Source organism: Cupressus sempervirens, chromosome 10 (genome assembly GCF_028749045.1).
Source record: "Cupressus sempervirens isolate cs-2001-9-10 chromosome 10, ASM2874904v1, whole genome shotgun sequence".
Taxonomy (NCBI): domain Eukaryota; kingdom Viridiplantae; phylum Streptophyta; class Pinopsida; order Cupressales; family Cupressaceae; genus Cupressus; species Cupressus sempervirens.
Genome location: NC_143127.1, coordinates 633,289,359 through 633,312,545, shown reverse-complemented (window position 1 = coordinate 633,312,545; position 23,187 = coordinate 633,289,359). Strand labels below are relative to the sequence as shown.

Below are 23,187 nucleotides of genomic sequence, written 5' to 3'. Positions count from 1 at the left end.
TCAAAATAGGGATAATGTTTTATGTATGAACACTTAGGATAAGTAGGAAGTGTGGCTTTTTATTTAATTAAAAGGGCCATGTTCTTTCAATTAAATAAAAGACTTAGCATAAAGTGATCAAACCATAGGTTATAATCGAATAAATAGATTTTTGAAGATTTGATCAAAGATAAGCAATAGATAAACTATGCAAAATTGCTAGAAAGGAGGTTCATAGTCTAGATCTTTTTGGGTGATTACAGCACCCTTCTAGGTTGTGCTTAGTCAAGAGCTAATATTTGTTTGAATATTAGAAAGATAATGTCAAATGCCACCTAGTTAAGGGATTTAATAAAGACCTAAAATCTTTTCCTAGTTAAAGGGAGCTTGATTAAAGGACTTGAGGCACAAGCGAATGTGTCACCCAGTAGGGGATTTAATACAAAAGACTTGCTAGAGTTAACCCTCAATGGAATTTACATGTTAGTAATTAATTTGACCTCGTTTTAGTGCAAACAATAGTATTTAATTTGACTATATTATACAAATCTTCAATTCTGATATGTTTGTACACATACACGTGCACGCGCCTGTGTGTGTGTGCGCGCGCGCGCATGCGCGTGCGTGCGTGCATGGGCTTAAATCAAAAATTTAAGCATTTCTTCAGCAAGCGATCGAAAAGTGTCATTTCAAAATGTTTCTCCGAAATAACAAGAGACCACAAAGTCCCCCTATATATATAATTTATAAAATAAAATAAAATCCACCAAAACAATTACCGATCCTAAAAATACAATTTTTTAAAATGACAGAATTTAACTTTCTTTATACAGCCATCGAGTTTAAAGTTATGCTTTTTTATTGGTGGCGATATAACTTCTCGTTCGTTATTTTCCTGAGCAGTCGATTTGACGTGAAACAGTATGTCAGCTATTTCATTCCTCTATATTTATTATGACGGGTAATACGTATCATTGCTGTTCCCGTCGACGTGGGACTAACTGAAGTTTATCGAAGATCAAAATACGTATCTAAAACGACAAGGAATGACACTATAAAGGACTGTAGTGATCGAGAAGAGAGCTGAGGATGTGACCTTATGCATGTTTACATTGGATCTGTATCTAGATATCCGAATTTGAGTAAGTAATCACCTTGTACATACCGGAATTTGAGGAAGTAATCATGTTATAAGCACAAGTTTGTGTAGAGAAGAGCAGCCAAAGTTGCAAATATCACACAGGAAAATTTTCTCCAAAATTGTAATTTGGAATGGCTTGGATTGATTCTTTTGATGAGAACTTCTCTTTGTTTAATGCCACAGTACTTCAAGAACATCAATCTGAGTTGAATTACAGTTATGGCGGTTCCCTTGATGCGAATCAAGCATTTCCTGGCATTGAGGAGAGTCTCGATGATCTTTTGGGATCTCCTCTAGACTACCCACCATCCCAAATAAGCTCCATGAGAACTAATATGAATGATGCCAGATGCTCTGCATCAACGGTTGAAGCTAATTATGGTGAATTCAGTCTGTCCAAATGGCTTGAAATGGATGAGGTCAAGTGTGAATTGGATCAATTCAATGAAAACAAGTGTACAGAGGGTTGGAATGATAGAATGCCAATTGAGTTTGGTAAAGTTGGTGTTGGATGTGAGAGTAATTGTAATGATTTACATGTTCCTGATAACAAATTGAAGAAAACTGCTAACGGCTTGCCTGCTAAGAATCTCATGGCAGAGAGGAGGAGAAGGAAGAAGCTCAATGATCGCCTTTATATGCTTCGCTCAATGGTGCCTAATATCTCCAAGGTGGGTGTTTTTTACTACGCTAATAAAAAAAGATACAATTCCTCTGTTGCACAAGTTCATCCATGGCTGTTCTAATTTGTTCTGCCTCTTGGTTATGCTATTCCAGGTTGGGGCTTGACCAATTTCTATGGTTTTCTCTTTTTAACTAAGTCCACAGAAAAAAAAACATTCAGTATCTTGAAATCTTTGAAAAGCAGAACACCATCCTTAGATTCATTTTGGGGGTATTTATCTGTTAGATGGGCACTTTCCCAAAGTGAATTCTCAAAAATACTATTAGACTATCACAATGCGTGCTTCCTATATTCGATTGAGTATGAGAGTTTTATGTGAAATATGAGACTTCTCACATAAAATTTTTGAATTACACTGCATGATTCATCCCGGAATGAAAGTGAATCCCGTCTGTTTGTGAACTTCATCAGGAAAGTAATATATTTTCTTCCTGTCCTACTCTTGGCAGGTTCTTTAAGTGCTCCATGCTGAAGTATCAGTTTGGGGAAGAGTGTTATTCCTGTTTGTGAGGCCCTCTTCAAAATAAAATATAACAATTGTAACCAGGACTGATCTGGTTGGGACTCGAAAGTTTAATAAGTAAAAATTTCTCATGAAGAATTTGATTCCAATATCCTACAAGATTTCTGGCTAAACATACTAAGTTTGTGTTGCCATAAATGATCTTGCAACCTTTCTTAACTTTACACAGATGTTTCACTTGTAGAGTCTTCACACATTTGAACAGTGTCAAATATTCTCATAGTAGAGGGGATAACCGGACCTTTTGAGTTTTGCTGAAGGCAGTTTCCTTTTCCAATTATGAATAAGTTATTCTACGAGATTTTTTGGTTGACTAATCTGAACTCTCATAGATCCGCCTCAGGGAGCCTGACCAGAGAAACGGGTCCTTTCCTAACCCACTAAAAGTTTCTCTCTTACCCCTATCATGTTCATAGAATTTGTTTGGCATAAAGATTATGATTTTGAATTTGATATTTTACATCAATTAGGTATCAGATACATAATTTAAACCAAAAAATTGTGGACTACAATGGTTTTTGTTAGCAAATGGGCCTCAAGTTTAAAACACTAATAGTTCTGATACCAAGTTAAAAACACTAATTGTTCTGATACCAAGTTGGAAAATCAAGCAAAGAGGAGAAACCCAAATTTGTGCTCTGCTGAATAAAGGTCCTGGATGATTAATTTATAAGAAAATACATCTAAATGTGTCTTATAGTGGTATACTGTAACAAGGAGCTAGCTGCATTATTAATGGTGGACAGGTAAAATAGTAAGCACATGAATAATGCGAATGATTGAAGACAACTAAAGTGACTAGATTAGTTGTGGGTGGCTGTAAAGCACTTAATCAGCTTGGTCTGCCGACACTAGTAGCCAGCAGATAAGTAATTTATATCCGACTGTGCATTTAGGTTTGATAATCTAAAAAGGTATTTGGATGATAAGTAGGATAATAATCTTGATATCAGATAAGATTATTTTATAATTCAAATGTGTTACTTTTCCAATTAAGATTTGAGACAGCTCTAAGAAATCCTTCGTCACAGTCCTCTTGCTAACATCGAAGATCACATTTAATGATGTATCATGAATGCATATGATATAAAATTTCAATTAAAAATTTAAGATAGTTAAATTAAAAAACAGATGATTAAGTGACCCAGAAACAATCTTATATAATTTATTTGAACAGTGGAAAACTCGTGTGAAATGATCTATCATCACTTTCTCATTGTATGACCGATGACTGATTATAATCCAAAATCTTAATTGAAAAATTAAGATAGTTGAGCTCAGAAACAAATATGATTGAAATTTCAATTAAGATAGTTGAGCTCAGAAACAAATATGATTGAATGTGATTCAAAACGTCAATTGAAAAACTAACATAATTGAATCTAGAAACAAACTTATTTAATCTATTTGAATTGTGGAATGATCTTTCATCATTCTTTTCTTTTTGATGATCGATAACTGAGTATGGTCCAAAACGGCAATGTGAAAAGTATGATTGTTGAATTCAGAAACAAATGATTGAATGTGACCCAACATATCAATTGAGAAACAAACATAGTTGAATCCACCGACAATCTTATTTAATCTATTTGAACAGTGGAAAACTCATGACAGATAATCTATCATCACTCTTTTCTTTCTGATAATGGATGACTTATATGATCCAGAATCTTAACTGAAAAATCAAAATAATAAAATATAATCCAGCACATCGAATGAAAAATAAAGTAGTTCAATCCATAAACAGTCCTCCTCTAATTCATTTGAAAACTCATGCCAGCTCATGCCAACTAAATAGATTTATTGAAGGCTTAGCTAAAATTTATAGACTAGTAATTGTAGTCAATGTGGCAGCTGGCATTTACCTTTTTATGCTGGGTACTTTTGCTTGTGCAGGTGGACAGAGTCTCAATTTTGGGAGATGCTGTTGTGTACATGAAGAAGCTTCTGCAGAGTATCAATGATGTCCATAATGAGCCCATGAAATCTTCAAAGACTCCTTGCATAGTCGGTTCCTCAGATTTTCAGTTCTCAAGTCCTTTCTCTCTTTGTCGAGATAAGGGAGATTACAATGTCTCAACCCATAACACAGATAGGCAACAAGCACAGGTAAGTCTATCATTGTACCTCCTAGCTTATCGTCTCATTGATGTCCACATGAGAGCAAAGAGTCGGTAGAAAATTTGTTGAACAAATCATGTACGATTAGTCTAATCAGAACTTAAAATCATGTAAAATTAGTAGATGACAGCAAAACTTAACCAAAAAAGAAGTGCATCTACCATGAAGATGCTGAATGGTATACAGCTGTGAATGACCTTCTTGCTCTGCCAAGCATTATAAATCCGCACTTCAGTTACTCCATGGGAATTGGGAATTTCATATGGAGATATATATGCCCTTGATTAGAGTTATTGGTGGCAGTGATGAAGCACCTAATAAAGAGGGGGCTTCCCTCCTATCATTCAAGGCCGATTCCATGTCATCTCAGAGTAAGAGATCCTTTTTTATCTTGAATGCTAGAGCACTTCAGTCCCTTCATCAGACTATATAGGAGCTGAGAACAGATGTCAATAAGTTGACATTTTTTTATCATTAGTAATAGGCTCAATACTAATTAAAGTTTGATTGAATTGTGCATGTTTTCTTTATGACATGTAATTTTTCGCAATTCTAATGTTATTGTGCAGAGTTTCTAATAATAATTGCATTAGTTTATTTCTTCAATGTTTCAGATCAAACTACATGATCTATTATCAGGAAGAACAGAGCAAGACAAGAGAACAGATCAGATAGATTGTTAGCAGACCAGGCTAGATTAAAAAGAAACGATGAGAGCATACAAATAACCCTCTTCTTATCATATTGGTTCTCGTACCCTCTCACCCTCTCCCATTTTATTTAGCCCATTCTGCTACAATCTATTTATGATATTCTATTATTTTGCTCTCTTCTTCGTGATGATGGATCGCATAGTTTGATCCGAAATGTCAAGGAAATAAACTCACACACCTTCTGGTTTAAACTATGTATGCTTTTTTGCCCAACGTTTGCAATCCCACTCAATAGTTCATCATCAAAAAGGAAAATGTGTAATAGAGTTGTCAAAATAACCAACTACTGTGCATGATTTCATCATAAGATGCTACTAATTCATTTGTTTTCAAGATTCCTTGTTCACAAGATTTACTGATTCTCGGTGTTTTTCTTCTATTCGTCAAGGGTTCCTTTAGGAAACAGTTGCACAAGGGTTAATGATAGATGTAATGTATCTGCAGGTGGAAGTGCGGACAACAAAAGACAGGGAGGTGAACATTCACATGTCCTGTTCGAGAAGGCAAGGTTTGCTTCTATCCACAATCAGGGCTCTAGATGAACTTGGTCTTGATGTCAAGCAAGCTGCCATAAGCTGCTTAAATGGCTTCAAACTTGATTGTTCACAAGCAGAGGTACTTTAATAATTACATTGACTACATTCTTCTGTCTTATGATCAGTGCCCTTATAAATACCAAATAACCAACATTCTACTTGGTACTTTGCATTTTGTGGCAGCAAACTATGGGCCAAGACATTGCACCTGAGGACATCAGAGCACTTCTGCAACATATATCAAGCTATCAAACTATATTATGACAGTCAATTCCCACTCTACAAGAGCTTTCCATCTTTCAAACCAAACCCATTCAATAGCTTTTAATGACAGCAATTTCTTGAAATAGGGAATTTGAATATATAGTGATGAATACTTGCAATAAATGCTAGAGTGAATGGGGCCGTATTCAATGGTCTGCCCACAAGGTTCTTACATTGGAGATTTGTGTTCAAATCTTCAAAGTAACATCTTTGTCGCTTTTATATTGACTTGAATTGATTATGTAATTTATGTAAGTTCTAAGAATGTATTGAGTGAAGAGAAGGTTCTTCTTATAACCAAGGGGTACAGCTTCTAGCTTCTAAGTTGAATATATTGAATGAGAAGAAAGTTCTTCTTATAACCAACTTGTATAGCTTTTAGCTTCTACATTGAACATATTGAATAAGAAGAAAGTCCATCTTACAACCATCATCTTATGGCCCCAAAATCTGTAAGAGATGCTTATGGGCCTATGAATGTACACATTAAGAACAACCTAAGGTTCCTCAGATAAAGAAGCATGGTGAGGATGTAGTGTCACTTCCATCCAAATACAAATACAAAATTTAGTGGTACAAATACCATTTCAGTGCCGCTCCCGTGAATCCTATTTGTAAATGGTATTAATGTGTTCCATGTCTCTACTAGCAAGCATAATTATTAACAATAGCCAGTGCTTATTGAGCTGTATTGATCATGAGATCAAAGAAAGGGAAAATTTGACAGGATTTCTGTATGTACACGCTATCTTAAGAATTGTTATCCTTGATTGTGTTTGTCTTGTTTTGGGGACATACATATCTTTTTTCTCTACCAGTTGCTTTCATTTTTATCAAATTACGGCTGTAATTTTTCATTTGCAGAAAGATATCAGCAAATACTATTATTAATTATCAAGTATTTAATAAAAAACATGGGATCTGAACTGTTGAATGGTATAAGGAGTTTACTCGAATATGAAAGAACAAAGATCATAGTAGCATTCTCCTTGTGTGGAGGCAATTCTCCTCAACACGCCGCGAATTAGGCAAATAGTACATTTAGAGACGAGTTTAACAAATTATTCAAGTTTGTAAAAATTAATTTAAACCTGATACGATCCAGAGAGAGATGTGAGTTTTGTGTAAATGTAGAATTCTGAAATAATATTAAAATCTTCACATTATTAAATAATAATTATAATAATTTTTAATTTTTAAAATAATAATTATAATAATATATAAATCTTTTGACAAGTAGTATTAAGAAAAGTTTAATCTTCAAGCATTTATATTTAAATGTCAAACCATAAAATGCTTTTTCTTAGCAAACAAAAGATGCATCTTCTTATCAAATCAATAACACATTGTTTAGTTCAACATCATTAAATCAATCATGATTTCTACATGTAATAAAAACTAAATATGTATAGTAAAGGGTTTGCAAAACATAGTATTTGAAATTCAAATTAAATCTCTATGTACAAATATTTTAAATACTCCTACTTAGCAATTGATGATATAAAGGGGCTCTATAACGACTAACTCATAAGTATAATTAGTACATTTGGGTTGCATGACCTAAATTTTCCACAACAGGCCAATTTGGCTTGTCAATTTCACCTTTTTTTTATATGATCTCGATAACATCGAAATTTTGACGATCCTTAAGTTTTTAGTCAAAATTTCGACAATCTTTAAGTTTTTAGTCAAAATTTTGACGACACCTAAGTTTATCATCAAAATTTCAACGTTGTTGAGATATAAAGAAAAGAAAAGAAAAGTGAAACTCCATTTTATATTTACGCAGTAAAGTGTGGGAGGGAGGGTTCAATGTTGTTCTTAAGCGTGACGACGATCTTCTCAGCATTGTTCAAGGTAACTTCATCATTTTGCTGAGTTGGTAGAATGCTAGGGAAACTAGAAGTCATTAAATTTTGATTGATTGTGTTATAAAGTGACCATCCCCTTCTTATCCATGTCTCCATTGTGATCTATTTCAATGCAAAAGGAAGAAAACGAAAAAGAAAAAGGAAGGGTTTTGTATACACAACGTACTGCAGGTAGCTTACATACAACCACATTTTGGGCGCATGGGAGTAGCAAGAGGCTAGGTCAGTATAGATGGCTTAAATATATTAAAGCTCTAGGGATTTCATTTGATCATGAATCCTTCTATTAATCCATGTTGCAACATACATATCTTGCAATCATAAAATCTTAAGATCTCTTTGTGTTTTGATATATGCTCATTACCTTATGGTATTAGCTTAACAAACCCTTGAAACTATGCATTTATTTTATTTTTAATGTATCTCGCTTGCTTCTATTCCTTAATTTCATTGGAATCATACATTGACCATCTTGCCCCTCCTAAATTTTGGACCACATCCATTACCTCCACATAAAACTAGACATCTTTGGTCTTCTTAGTTCCCACCATAATATGGTTATTCAAATGAAAATGAAGCCATGTAATTATCTCCTTCTCTGTTGCATGAAAAAATGTGGGTTTGATATTTTGATACAAAGATATAAGCAAGCACATCCATGTTATAACTGAATCCATTAGTTATGGTATTGTATTCAATTGGTTCAATATTATGTCATTGATAAGAGTACATCGTATTCTTGTTCATATTATCTCTTTCTTTTGTTTTGTTCATTAGCCTCTAATCCCAAGTTGTCAATGTTATATGCAAATTCTTATAGAGACCTATACAAGCACTCGTACAAGATTATGTACCATGTCATTAGGAAAGATAAAACACTTACATAATGTAAAAACTTATGTGGCATGCCCAAAGATTTGCATAGACAATAATTCTCCAATAGTCAAGATGAAACATGAACACAAGCATATCTTGCAACTCAATATTTTAAATTTTAACCAAACACCTATAGCTTTACAACATATAAAGCAAAATGGAGATTTTCGAAGGTACCCCAACATAATTCTCCTTCCAACATCAAATTATAATGTTATCTTATGCATTTAAAAAAGATTCTACACCAAACTATAATGAGCAATAGCTCATTCTTGAGTAACTCCATACCTAACTTCCACAACTAAAGAATTCAAAATCTTATCCTACCACAACATGAAAGACAATTTAACATACAATTGTAAAGCTCAAATAAATAAATATTTACACCTTTTTGAAGGATGACATACATACTACAGTCCTTATCAAAAATTATCTTTATCAACCTCAATAAGCTATTGACCTTTGTAATCTACAAATACTCAATTTCATTCAAATGAAAACACTCACAAGGATGTTGAAGGGTCCTCTTTTCAAGTAGCGATAAATGGTTTCATCACAAATACCTTGTCCATTTTCACCAAGTAAAGTTCACTCCACTTACAACATATTTGTGAGTTTACAACCAATTAATCATGCACCTTAAGGAGTAACACTAAAGGTTCAAATCTTGCAACATGATAGCATTTTGTTGATAGTACTGGAAAAATAGCATGTTTGATAAGAACACCTACTATTCAAGTTTGCACCCTCCCAAGGCATTCGACAAAGGCAACTTTCTATTTGCACCTCTATACAGTAGCACCTATTAATCAAGTTTGCATCTCACAAGGTTAATCATGCACTAATAGAAAACACACTACAAATTCAAATCTTCTAGCATAACAATAACTATTCATTGACATCATTTCTACAATACCATGAGTAATAAAAAACCTACTAGTCAAGTTTATAGCTTTCCAAAGCATTCAACATGGGCAACTTTCTATTTGTACCTAATTGCAATCAAAACACCTATTGATCAAGTTCACACCTCACAAGTTTAATCAAGCACCATTAGTGAACAACACTACAAATTCATTCATATCTTTCGAACATGATAACTCTTTATTATCACCACTTTCATAAAAATATGCACAATAAGAACACCTACTAGTCATGTTTGCACCTTGCCAAGATATTCAACATAGGCAACTTTCTATTTGTATCTCTATTGTATCCAAACACTATGGTCAAGTTTGCATCTCACAAGCATGATTGCACCTATAATAATATTAAGATCCATGTCCAAAATTTAGCATCCATGTTGAAGAACCCAATCAACTTTATAGAATGCAAAATATTGCACAATATTAGGAAACACTCCATGTGCTCTTCAAGAAATTTCACAAGAGGTGGTGGAGCCTGTGTTTACACAAAAAGATAACACTTCTCCTTGAGTCAAGCAAATGTTGATAAAGTAAAAATAATTGGTATATAAATTATTTCTTTAAAGTTTTAACACATTGCAATAAAAGCCATTTATGTTCTCTCAATCAGACAAGCAAAGAATACAATAAGAAATTTTTTAGGCAAACATGCATATAAAAAGAAAGTTTGGACGCATAATTCCATCATCTAAAGACATTCTTAATGATATTGTACAATCGATCTAAATATTCAGCCTACAAAAGGAACACAATTGTGAATGTCGAAGGCATTAATTGTATCTTTAGCACAATGTACTTGTGATTAAGAGCTCTTTGCTACCTATGGACTCTATTGAATGTTTAGTGATTGATGCCTTTATAGATGTCTATTTCATTGTCATTTGTGTGCACAAAAATTTCACATGTTACAGTGGCATTTTCATTTCTTATCGATTAAATCAACTAGTTGTAGGTTCGGTATGGATTAATTTCCATATATTCTCCAATCAAAGCTAACAACAACTAGGATCGTAGCTTTTTAGGAACCAATAATTATAGCGATAATTTTTTAATTAATGCTTTTCTTATTATCATATATATTTATATTGTATAATTCATTTTATTTGTTTAGATGCCAACCTTATTGAAGAGATAGTAATATTTTATTACTTTATTACTATCGATTATATACAAGATACTAATAATGTTTGTGTGTTTATAGTTGATATAACTTTATAGCCTAAATATTTGCCTGTGAAGAAAGTCCATGCCTAACAATATGAACCCAGAACAAAATAAGGTGACAATTGCTAGATTGTGGTCTTAGATCAAAAGAAAAGGTGACGAAAAATGTTATTGTCCTTGCAAAAAATGTAAGGGCTTAAAGAATCAAAGAATTCTGATCACAACTTAGAGACATTGTAGGCAACATGATCACATTGAAGGGGAAAGGATTTTTGTCCTCTAATGAATGTGGATTTCGAATTGGTGGAACATGGAGGTGTGAATATTGAAGTAGAAGGTAATGCTCCCATGGAAGAAAATGATCGAGAGGCCAAGAACACAATTCAAGATGTTGTTATTGGTGCAGCTGATAATGTGCCAGAGAACATGATTGAAGAAGATATTACTAGTGCAACTGATGAAGATGATGAAGATGATGATAGTCACTAATCTAATGATGATGATGAAGACGATGATAGTCACTAATCTAATGATGATGATGAAGAGAACCTTGATATACCTATACTTGAAAAGGCATACAAGCCCTTGTACCAAGGCTCCCAAACAACGTTTCTCTCCACTATATTGTTGTTGGTAAACTTCAAGGTTATGAATGATATATCCAATGTAGCAATCTCACATATGCTAAGGTATAGTGTCATTTTGTCATTGTCTATGTTAGCATACCATTAATTTTATTTATATTAACAAAAAAAAATTCCATAAGTTGATACGTGAGTGTTTGTTACCACCATCAAACATTCTAAGTTGCTCTTACTGAGAATTATAGGTCATTATGAAAGATATTGGAATGAAGTACTAAATAATACATGCATGTCCCAATGATCATATCATATATCATATACAACATGAATTTTAAACACAATGCCTTGATTGTCACATTAGTAGATATTGATCAAATCAAATAACCAAAAAGGTGCCTTGCTAGGTTCTTCAGTACATTCCCATTATTCCATGTATGCAATGATTATTCAAGTGTACTAGCTTAGCATAATTTATGGATTACCATGCACGCAATAGAAGTCAAGATGACATTGTGTGAATGCTTGTGGATGGTTTTCCATTTAAGGACATAGAAGATAGTTGGCCAGTATTTAAAGAAGGGCTTCATAATATGAAGTTTTCATTGGCAACAAACTAAGTCAATCCATTTCGAGAGATGAGATCTGTTTACTCGATCTGGCCTAATTTTGTTATTAACAATAACATTCCTCCTTGGATGTTCCTAAAGAGGGAGCACATAATGTTGGAAATGATTGTACTAAGTATTTTTTCATTTAATAGTCATCTAAATTAATTTATAAACATAGTATCATAATGACCATAATAATTATGTTTTTTTTATGTTCATTCAACTGGGTAAGTACCAAGCTATATATATATATATATATATCCTTTCATTGATGAGTTGTTGGAGTTATAGAATGGGATCACTATGTCTGACATCTCTAGACTAATTGGTGAAAGACAATTTCAATTCCATGCAATGCTTGTATGGACAATACATGATGCCCTTGGACTAACACATTTGTGTGGTATGTAAAATTGTTAACACTTATTTTTGGTATGTAATAGTGGTAATGAATTTTTAGTGTATGTTTAAGTTATGTGTGATAATTATAAATATGAATCTTCTAGTAAACATGTCATCAAATTATACGCAATCTTGTAGGTCTTCAGACAAAGGAAAAATTTGCATGTCCAATTTTTGGTCCAAAGATGAAATCTTGTCATTCAAAAAGTTTAAGAAAGTAGGTGTTTGATGAGCATAGACACTTTCTCTACAAAAATCATAAGTATTGAATTATCGAAAAACATCTTTTCAATGGGAAAGAAGAGACAACATCAAAGCCATGAAGAATCACATGTCACATGTAAAAGTTGGAATACAATAGAATGAATCATCGAGGTAATTTCGTTCGATCTAATGTAGGTTTTTGTATGAAATTTAAATTTGGATATTGTCTTTTATTTAGTAATGATGTAATTGATGTTCATGAAGATCGTCAATGCATTGATGAGAAACTTCCAAAAGGACTTAAAAGCTATCTTAGATAATTTAGTAGGTTGTACTACAAGCACCTCAAAATTGTGCATTTATTTGATGCTATGCATATTGTAAAGAATGTAACAGAGACACTATGGAAAATATTGGATGGAAGGCTTGATAAAGAAAAATTGGTTAAAATTCATAATGACATTGATGAATCCAATCATGCATTGAAGTTTTTCCTTGAATAACATAGCAATAGAAACCAGATTAATATGAGTGTCATTCTATGGTTATTAACATAGCAAAAAACTAATGCCATATTTGAAGCCATAAAAAAATCTAAATTTCCCACAGGATTTGCTGCAAACATAAGCAATCTCATATCAAAGAAAGTTGATTTTGGGTCAAGGTTTAAAACACATGATTGGCATACCTTCATCAAGGTATGTCACATTCTTCTTTATTTACAATAAATTTGTAAAACATCAAGTACTTTTGATTGTTTTATTTTATAATATATTGAAAAGATCATTTTATTATTACTGCAGTATGGTCTATCTCTATCTCTTGCACATAACTTCGACAACATGATAGTCAAACATGTTATATATGATCTTGGGAAATACAAAAGGTTAGAAGTGTTATTTGTTAGATTTGTTTTATAGATATTATTTTTTGTAGAGTCTCATTAATATTTTTTGTGTAATGAATATCTTCTAGGTGGTTTTCATCTAAAGAAATTGATAAAAAAGACATAAAACATTGGAAGAGAAAAATTCCTCAGCTTTTGTGTGAGATGCAAAAGTGTCTATCTTCAACTTTTTTCAATACACAAGAACACTGCCTCAGACATCTAATTGAGGAGATTGAGTTGTGTGGACCTATACCAACTAGGTCAATGTGGATGGTTGAGAGGCACTTGAAATTTTTGAAGGGCTCGGTTCGATAGAGAGCACATCCTGAGGGTTCCATGGTCGAGGGATATATGGTATACTAGACCATGGTGTACATTAGTGAATATCTTCCCAAGTTTGCATCAAAGACCCATGTAGATTGCATTTGAGATCCCAACTTCATTAACATATTCAAAGGGGAGTACTTGATGGGGAAAGGTAGATTGAGGAAAGTGAGAGGTAATTATAAGATGTTATTGTACTTAATTAATTCTTATCCATCATCAATATAAGTTGTTTCTAAATAGTATATTTATTTTATATAGTTGTTCATGAATGGGATGCACTTCACTTGTATATTGCAAACAATCTCTGATTAGATGATTGTATGGATTGAATGATCTCAACAAAATGGTCGCTCATTAACATGGGAAGGTGTTGCTTCATTGGTTAAAGAAGCTCATCATAATGGAGATCACAATGTTATGCCAATGGTAATTGATCTAGCAAATATTTTAAGAGGTGGAAATATACATATAAGTTAATCTATCATGAACCATTTGTTTATATCAACTCACGGATGGATGCATAATTTTGAAATATTTGAAAAATAATAGGTCAAGCACAAAAAAGCTATGTACTATAATGGTTGTACATTTTGCATCAAAAAAGTGAATGACACTAAGAGAGCTTGTGATTCTGGGATAACTACAATCTTTGAGGTCACCAATATTTCATCTAGAAAGGACATGCATCCTCAACAATCTAAAAATAGATACTATGGAATTTTGGATGATGTAATTGACTACAAATTTTATTCCTTCAAACTAGAGCTATTCGTTGTCAAATGGTATAGGCTATGACTGAATCAAAATGATCCTAAAAGAACTATTATTGAACATGATAATAGATTTACAATGATTAATATGTAAGGTCATTTGAGTGAGTTGTAAATGAGCCCTATGTTCTTCCAAGCCAATGTAAGAAAGTGTTTTACTTTGGCATTCCACATAAACTAGGTAGGTCTTTTATCATTAGACATGATCCAAGAGGAAGACCGGTAATGTACAATGTGATTAAAGAAGAATATACCGAAGAAGTGGAAGTGAAGTAGATAATGATGATGAAAAAGATGAAGAAGGAGATGATGATGATGATAATGATAGTGAAGATGTTCATGATGATGGTGATGGCAATGATGGTGGTGGTGGTGGTGGTGGCGATGATGATGGTGGTGGTGATGGTGATGACTATGATGACGATGATGGTCATGTTGACAATCATGATGATGACGATGGTCATTTTAAAAATTTGGATGATGATGGTGATAATAATGATGAGATGGATGAAAAAGATGATCAATGACATGATCAATGGAAATGTATTATGTGTTGATTACTTATAATATACTTTTTGTAGAGATAATGAATTAAAAAGTATACAATGCTTAATTCTTGGTGTTGATTACTTATAATTTAATGAATTAAAAAGTATACAGTGATTATGATGTATGCATATTGTTCATGTTATGTTGTATGTAATTTGTAGCTTAAGTATCATGTAATTTGTCACTAACTTAAGACAAATGATTTACATATGCAAGAAACTATACCCCTTTGACGAGGATCATACATAGTGACATGGATCAAGAGGTATAAGTTTATTACATGCTTTCTTTATCTTTACCTTCAACACTAACTTTAGGAAAATGTCATCAATATTAGCCTCATTTTATAGAAAAATATTTCTCTCCTTCAACTATATCTCACATTTGACGGGCTACGAGTAGCACCAAATAGGTATCTATTAGATTTTTCTTCCTCGAGTGAGGGAAATGTGGGAATACAAGAGGATAGTGAGACATGTAGTAGGTCTATGAAAGAGAGACAAACAAGAGTTCAAAAGATTAGAAGAAAATTCAATAAACATATACAATTTTTCCTTGCTCAAGGGGGGTCATGTTCTTATGATGATGCGACAAAGGGAGACATCAAGGTTCCCTTGAGGTACACACATCTTGAGAAAGAATGGGTACCCAAGGAATTACCTCCAATTAACATTGATTTTTGTGTTAATAAGAGGATATATCACATAGCTCCATCATCATTACATGGTTTAGGCCAATTTTTCATGGATGGCATAAAGGTCAGTTATAAAAAAGTTGTTGAATTGATGGAGTATGTAGGACCTTGTTACAATTACAATAATTGGATGCAAATAGCTCAATATATAAAAAATTATGCATAGACATGCACTATCAACAAATTATCTACAATGGAAAGCAAATGATCAAGGTAAAAAACTTATTGTGTACATTGATGGAAGGAAAAAAGAAATAGGGAACATTGTAGATTTTATAAATAGTATGCACCTTGGGTCAACTAATAAGTGACCCAATTGCATTTTTGAGGCGTGTGAGGGAAGTCATGTTTTTGTATGTGCAATAAAATCAATAAGTTCAGGGGAAGAGCTGCAAATAGATTACAATTTGAATCACATAGATACAAAGAAAGTTACTATCATGGGACTTGTAAGTACTATATATGTAATATTTAAACTAATTACTTCCAATTAAAACTCCAATATACAATATACCATTTTATTAATATTTTTTTTGCTAAGTCGACTATTCCTTTCATTATGTTGATGTTTTATATATATTCTTAGTCACATGGAAACATGGCCAATCCATCACATGAAAAAGGCAAGCATGTTTCTTTAACCCCTTCTCCATTATAGGTAAACCTTTTGTATAAAAATTTATACAATTGTAGTTTTACAAAATGCCATATTATTATGTTATTTTTGTTAAGATTTTGGAATTGTTTTTATTGTTTACTAATGTTTTTGTCACAATTTGATGCTTAGGGAAATGAGAAAGAACATATTACACAAGAGAAAATACTTACTAATATGGCGGCCATAGTATTATGTGATGATGACATCGCATATAACAGTAACCCTATAACCATGTGTAAAAAGAGCCTCAAGATCATCAATCTACAAATTTTTGGGCTTGTGATGGATCCAAATCCAACAAAAAAGAAAGAGGCCACAAGAAATGAATTGTGTTATAGAGCACATTGTCTGGAAGTAAGAAACAATGAATCTTTTTCTAGGACAATAGTTCATTAAAGCTTTATGTTTTATACTAATTTATGGATCATGAACCACAATATATATGTTTTGTTACAACAATTTTTGAGACCTTACCAAATTGTTCCGTCTGACAAGGATACCAATGTAGCTCCTACATGTATGTGATTTCAATTCTCAATCATCAAAAGTGACATTATTTTGTTCATGATTATTATTTATAGTTTTATATTGTTTTTGTCATGTTTTTGAAATCAATATCTTAAAAAGACAATAGTATATATATATATATATATATATATATGATTTTTACTAGGTGCTAATAATGTGCATACACCTCCTTCCATGAGGCTAGCTAACACTTCAAGATTGTCAACTGCAGGATCAACAACAAAGAGCATGCAAAACATCCACACTTGTTGTATTTAGAACTAGTAAATCCTTGTTTTTCTATATTTTGTTATGTGTTAAACATGATTTGATTTGTACTTTCTTGTTCATTTGAGTATAGTATGGCATTGATTAACTTTGTGTAGGGAAAAGTACACCTTCTCATGATAATAGAATAGATACCAGTACTGGTGATAATTTACCATCCTTCCTTGGAGCAGCCTGTGTTACTTATACTAGATTGTTGGAGGCATCATTGTTGATGGATGAGAAAGATATGATTCCCTTAAAATTGCCTAAGCTTCAAGGTACTTTAAAATTGCAATTATTTAGAGTGTAATTGTAGTTTACTTATTTATAACTCATTTTTGACTATTGATCCCATGATGATTTTGCAAGAATTGGTCTTTTTTATGAAACTTTTTATGATTAAACATTGAAGATATTTGGGCCCACATTACATAAGAGGTATGTAGCTTGATATAATTGGTTTCTATATTTTTTTTTTTATCCATTTCTTGTAATATTTTTGACATACATAGCTTGGACTAATTTTTTTTTGTTAAAAGGTGGAATGAGCAAGGCCCTAAATTAAAAGATCAACTCATAAAGACTATGGAGGAGCTCTTTGGTCAAAATATTTTGAATAGAGTCCAAATTCTTAAGAAAAGATTGCAAACATCTAAAGACTACAAGAGACCAATACAAAAGGGCTCTAAAGTGCAACCCAAAGTATGAGCATCCTCCTATAGTTTCAAAGCTGGAGTTCAATGAAATCATTGAATATGCAAAAGAGATAAAGGAATTAACCCGCCACCTAGAAAAAATAGGTATGTGGTAGTATTAATGTAATTATGCACAAATTAGTGATCTTTATATTTATATAATCTAACATATTTCTAATTTTACATATACAGGCTGCAGGACACATCAAAGGCTACACAAGCTAGGAAAGAGAAGGTTGGTCAACACAATCTTGGCTCTGGTAGATATATAAAAATTCAGTCACGCTTTGTAAGTAGCAATAAATGAAATTTCATATCAATTTTTTATATAAAATTAAAAATAAGCAACACATTCAATATTATTGATATTATGCAAAAAAATGTAGGGCATTGAATTTAATCTAGCACCCATGGAAGAGGACAAACAAATTGGCTTCAAGCAAGGCTATAAAGTAGTAGTTGTCTGCCACCACACAAATTCCAATGGTCAAAGAGATGTAGAAGATTCTGGTGCACCAGTTCACACACAGGCAAATAGGCCTAATGAATAATAATGAAAATTGAGAACTTCATGAGAAATAATATATTTGATGTTAATTTCGAACAATGATAACAATGTGGACATGACATTTCACTGCAACCTTCTACTCCTGGCACAAATCTTACCCATTGTGAAGAAGGTACACATATCCTACACATGATGAAGGCCTTGATGTGCATCACAACGATACAAGTGCATGTTCAATTTCTATTGAAAATTAATTATGTAATTATTAAAAAAAATTAACATCTTAAATTGCAATTGGTATAACCTTTATGTGATAATTTTTTAGTATGTGGAGAGTGATGTTAGTGTTGAGCATGTTGAGGTTGGGGCTGAGAAAAAATTATGATAGTAGATGATGTGGCACTATTAGGAAAAGAAAAGTCCTTGATATGTTCTTTAGATTAATGAAAAACTTATAACATTTTTTAAAATGTTTAGAATTAAACTCGTTTATTTCTTATTGCAGGGGTGTATTACCCTCATCCTCAAAAAAAATAAAGAGGAAGCCTCATGTCATAAGATCAGAATCAAAAGAGCCATAGGAGAATGTCAAAGATAGTCACAATGTGCCTATTAGCCTTTATCTTCAACAAAAGAAAAAATAAAAGAAGAAATAAATGTTAAAAACCTTGTTTGATGATGAATGTGTTGATGAATTTTTATGAATGTTTCTTATTAATGAATTTTATGTCATGTTATTAAATATTGTTATGTGATTATAATGATCAACATGTTCAAAAATTATTGATGAATTTTTATACCTATTAATGAATTATATGTCAAGTTAATGAATGTTATGTGAATACAATGATTGATGTGTTCACAAATTATTGATGAATGTTTATATGTATTAATTAATTATATGTCATGTTAATGAATGTTATGTGATTATAATGATTCAATGATATACTTCTAAAATGACTGTACAAAGTATTTACTTATTTGTTAATGGGTAATTTAAAGTTATTATAGGGGGAGACGCCAAATGAGCTTCCACCTTCATGTGGTCGAGCTTGTTAAATAAAGAATATGAAAGGATTCTGGAAACCAAGTGAAGCTCAAACTAAACCTATCAAAACTAAACAACAATATATGGTCCCATCAATTCTTCCCAAATGCCTTACCAACTTGACACTCAAATAAACCTTCATTAAATCATCATAACACCTTTTAAATTGGATCAGATGGATCAAACTCATTTTTTGATTACAAAGGCTTTATGAACAAACTCCCAATGGAAGCTTCGCCATTTCCATCACAATATGATTTGAATGTCATACTATGACTATGGCATAATAGTGACACATGAAAGGATCCAAACCTTCCCAACACACACTTCAAACCAAATAAATAACCTTAATGCACTTCAAGGTCAATAATAGTGTTTTTTTCCAACCATACATATCTAACCTTTAATGAATCAATATATTACTATGACTCTCACTATCATGGTCAAGATAGTATGATAATGTCTTTTCTACACAAGGACTCAAAACAACTTAAAATCCATTTCCATCCAATGTGAGGGTTCATCTCATAATTATAATGGTATTACCAGAATTTTTATAATATTTGTTGCATGCCTTCTCAAATTTATTGGCTTCCCAATAGTCCCAATTAGATAGTTTTTACTACCATTTACAACTACCATAGGGTTTTGCTAACGAAATGAATGTAGATCCTCATTACGTTGTGTAGGATAACCAAGATGCATTCCCTTGATTATGTGTCTCCACTATTGACATCAAGGGAATTAAAAGCATTTTCCTATTCTTTTTCGTCCTGTGACATATGTTTTCTTTATAGTTTTTATTGTAGATATTTGTTTTCAAACAACTCCTTTTACCTCACTTGATCTCAGTTAGACACATTAGTTGATTGATCACTAATTAACAATGTAAAGAAAAGACCTATAGTAAAAATCAATGAGCTTTCCAAAAATGTAAAAATTTATGGGATATCTCTTAATTTGTGCCCTAGGGACCCATTTCCTAAAGAAAACTAGTTATTTGAAATCGAGTTATTGAGCCCTAATATGACATCCAAATTCAAAACACAAAGAATAAACCCCCTTTATAATTTTCAATCCTTTTTAAAAATGCACAATTTGTCAAAATATTCACTGCTTTGCGACCATAAATGATTTTTTATGAAAAAAAAACTTATATCATTCTGAAGTCAACTTCAAAATATTTGAATTTTGGACTAAGTCATCTATGATCCATTCCCAACTTCCAAAAAAAATTCAAATCAGAATACTAAGCCATTTGGAAGATATGATCAAATTTTTGAAAATGTAAGTTTTTTGCCTTCAAGCCAATCTACACAAAGGTTAGCCTTAAAACCAAAGTGATAAACCTGCAAACCTACTTGATTAGATCCCATAAGCTACCGAAAAAACAAGAAATGAGAAATGCAACAAAAAAATACAAACAAATCAAACTACTAAACCCAAAAGAATGTAAGAAAATGGAGCTAGAAACTTGGTTCAAGCCCCACAGTGGGCACCAAAAAAATGTCACACTTCTATAAACCCTTATTCTCAATAATACACATGAAAGAGAACATCTCAAGAGGTGGCTTATAGCTCTCTATCTATGATGTGCAAAGGTGTGGGGAAGTGAAATAGTGGCTCTTAAATGAACCCAAACAATGAAACCCTAGCAAAGTGCATCATAGAATGGCATATTCAAAGAGTAGAGGCAATGAGTGCCACTATCCAAGAATCCTCAAATCGGTATGTGGTGCAAGACAAAAACTAAACTAAATGAGATGCAAGATGCAAGCTAACAAGTATGAAAGATTACAAAAACCCCTATTTAGACTAAATGAGCTATTCTAGAGCACAAAAGGAAATCTAAACTAAAATACCATAATGCAAGAATGAGAAAGAAAATATGAAATGCAAATGCAATAGTGCTCCAAGTCCTTCAAAGCTCCAAAGTCACCAAGAAAACTTGTAGCATAACATTAGCATGAGAGTCTAAGATTAAAGTATGAGGAGACAACCCTCATTCTAAAGATAAATGGACAATAGGGATTAACAAGAAAAAGAGACATAATCAAAGGAGGAGAATGCATCTTGAGTGATCCATGTGCACAAACATCGCCACCAATCATAGTCAACAATTGACTTTTGAGAGGGAAAGTAACATGTGGAGGAGAATTAAAGTTAATTATAAAAATAAAAGATTCCTCTCACAGAAAATTGTGCATTCATGTGTAGACAAAAATATATATTCCTCTATTTTCAAAATAGGAATAATGTTTGATGTATGCACACTTAGGATAGGTAGGAAGTGGGGCTTTTTATTTAATTAAAAGGGGCATGTTCTTTCAATTAAATAAAAGACTTCGAATAAAGTGGTCAAACCATATGTTATAATCGAATAAATAGATTTTTGAGGATTTTATCAAAGATAAGCAATAGATAAATTATGCAAAATTGCTAGAAGGGAGGTTCATAGTCTAGATGACCATTTTTGGGTAATTACAACACCCTTCTAGGGTGTGCCTAGTCAAGAGCTTATCCTTGTTAGAATATTAGAAAGATGATGTCAAAAGCCACCTAGTTAAGGGATTTAATAGAGACCTAAAGTCTTTACTTGGTTAAAGGGAGCTTGATTAAAGGACTTGAGGCACAAGCGAATGTGTCGCCCAGTAGGGGATTTAATACAAAAGACTTGCTAGAGTTAACCCTCAATGGAATTTGCATGTGTAGTAATTAATGTGACCTCATTTTAGTACAAACAGTAGTATTTAATTTGACCATATTATACACATCTTCAATACCAATATGTGTGTGTGTGTGTGTATGTATGTGCACACACACACACACACACATAAATATATATGTATGTATGTGTATGTATATATAGGCATGTATATAAATATATATGTATGTATGTATATGTATGTATGTATGTATGTGTATGTATGTATATAAGTATGTGTGTGCACATATATATAGGAAGAGATCCTATTGTCGCTCACCTTTTCAATCAAACTTCGTAGGTGACTGAGGGCTTAAATCAAAGGTTTAGGCACAAGAGATCCTACTCTAGCTCACCTTTTCAATCAAACATCTCCCAAGCTCTCTCTAGAAATCTTAGAGTACAAAGTAGGCAATCAATCAAACATCTCCCAAGCTCTCTCTAGAAATCTTAGAGTACAAAGTAGGCAATCAATAAGTGTATCTGATATGACAAGAGAGCAAGCTAAGTGTATCTGATATGACAAGAGAGCAAGCAAAGACCAAGAAGTTCCCCTATATATATAATTTATAAAATAAAAGAAAATCCTCTAAAACAATTACCAATCCTAAAACTACAATTTTTTAAAACGATAAAATTTAACATTCTTTACACAGCCATCGAGTTTGGGGTTAAGGTTATGCTTTTGTATGTGGCAATCTAACTTCTTGTTCGTTATTTCCCTGAACAGTCGATTTGACGTGAAAACGTGGTTTGGCTACTTTCATTACTCTATATTTATTATGACGGGTAATACGTATCATTGCTGTTTCCCGTCGATGTGGGACTAACTGAAGTTTATCGAAGATCAAAATACGTATCTGAAACGACAAGGAATGACACTATAAAGGACTGTAGTGATCGAGAAGAGAGCTGGGAATGACACTATACATGTTTACATTGGATCTGTATCTAACGGAATTTGAGGAAGT

At 32.6% G+C, this 23,187-nt stretch overlaps 1 protein-coding gene across 1 annotated transcript; it reads left to right on the top strand.

The window, feature by feature from the left end:
- Window positions 1-1,114: 1,114 nt before the first annotated feature.
- Window positions 1,115-6,715, top strand: LOC149535432 (transcription factor SCREAM2-like). Its single transcript, XM_089805187.1, has 4 exons — window positions 1,115-1,791; window positions 4,225-4,437; window positions 5,607-5,777; window positions 5,882-6,715. Exons 1-4 carry the CDS (start codon window positions 1,252-1,254, stop codon window positions 5,960-5,962), a joined length of 1,005 nt encoding a protein of 334 aa, XP_089661313.1. The 5' UTR covers window positions 1,115-1,251; the 3' UTR covers window positions 5,963-6,715.
- Window positions 6,716-23,187: the final 16,472 nt, after the last annotated feature.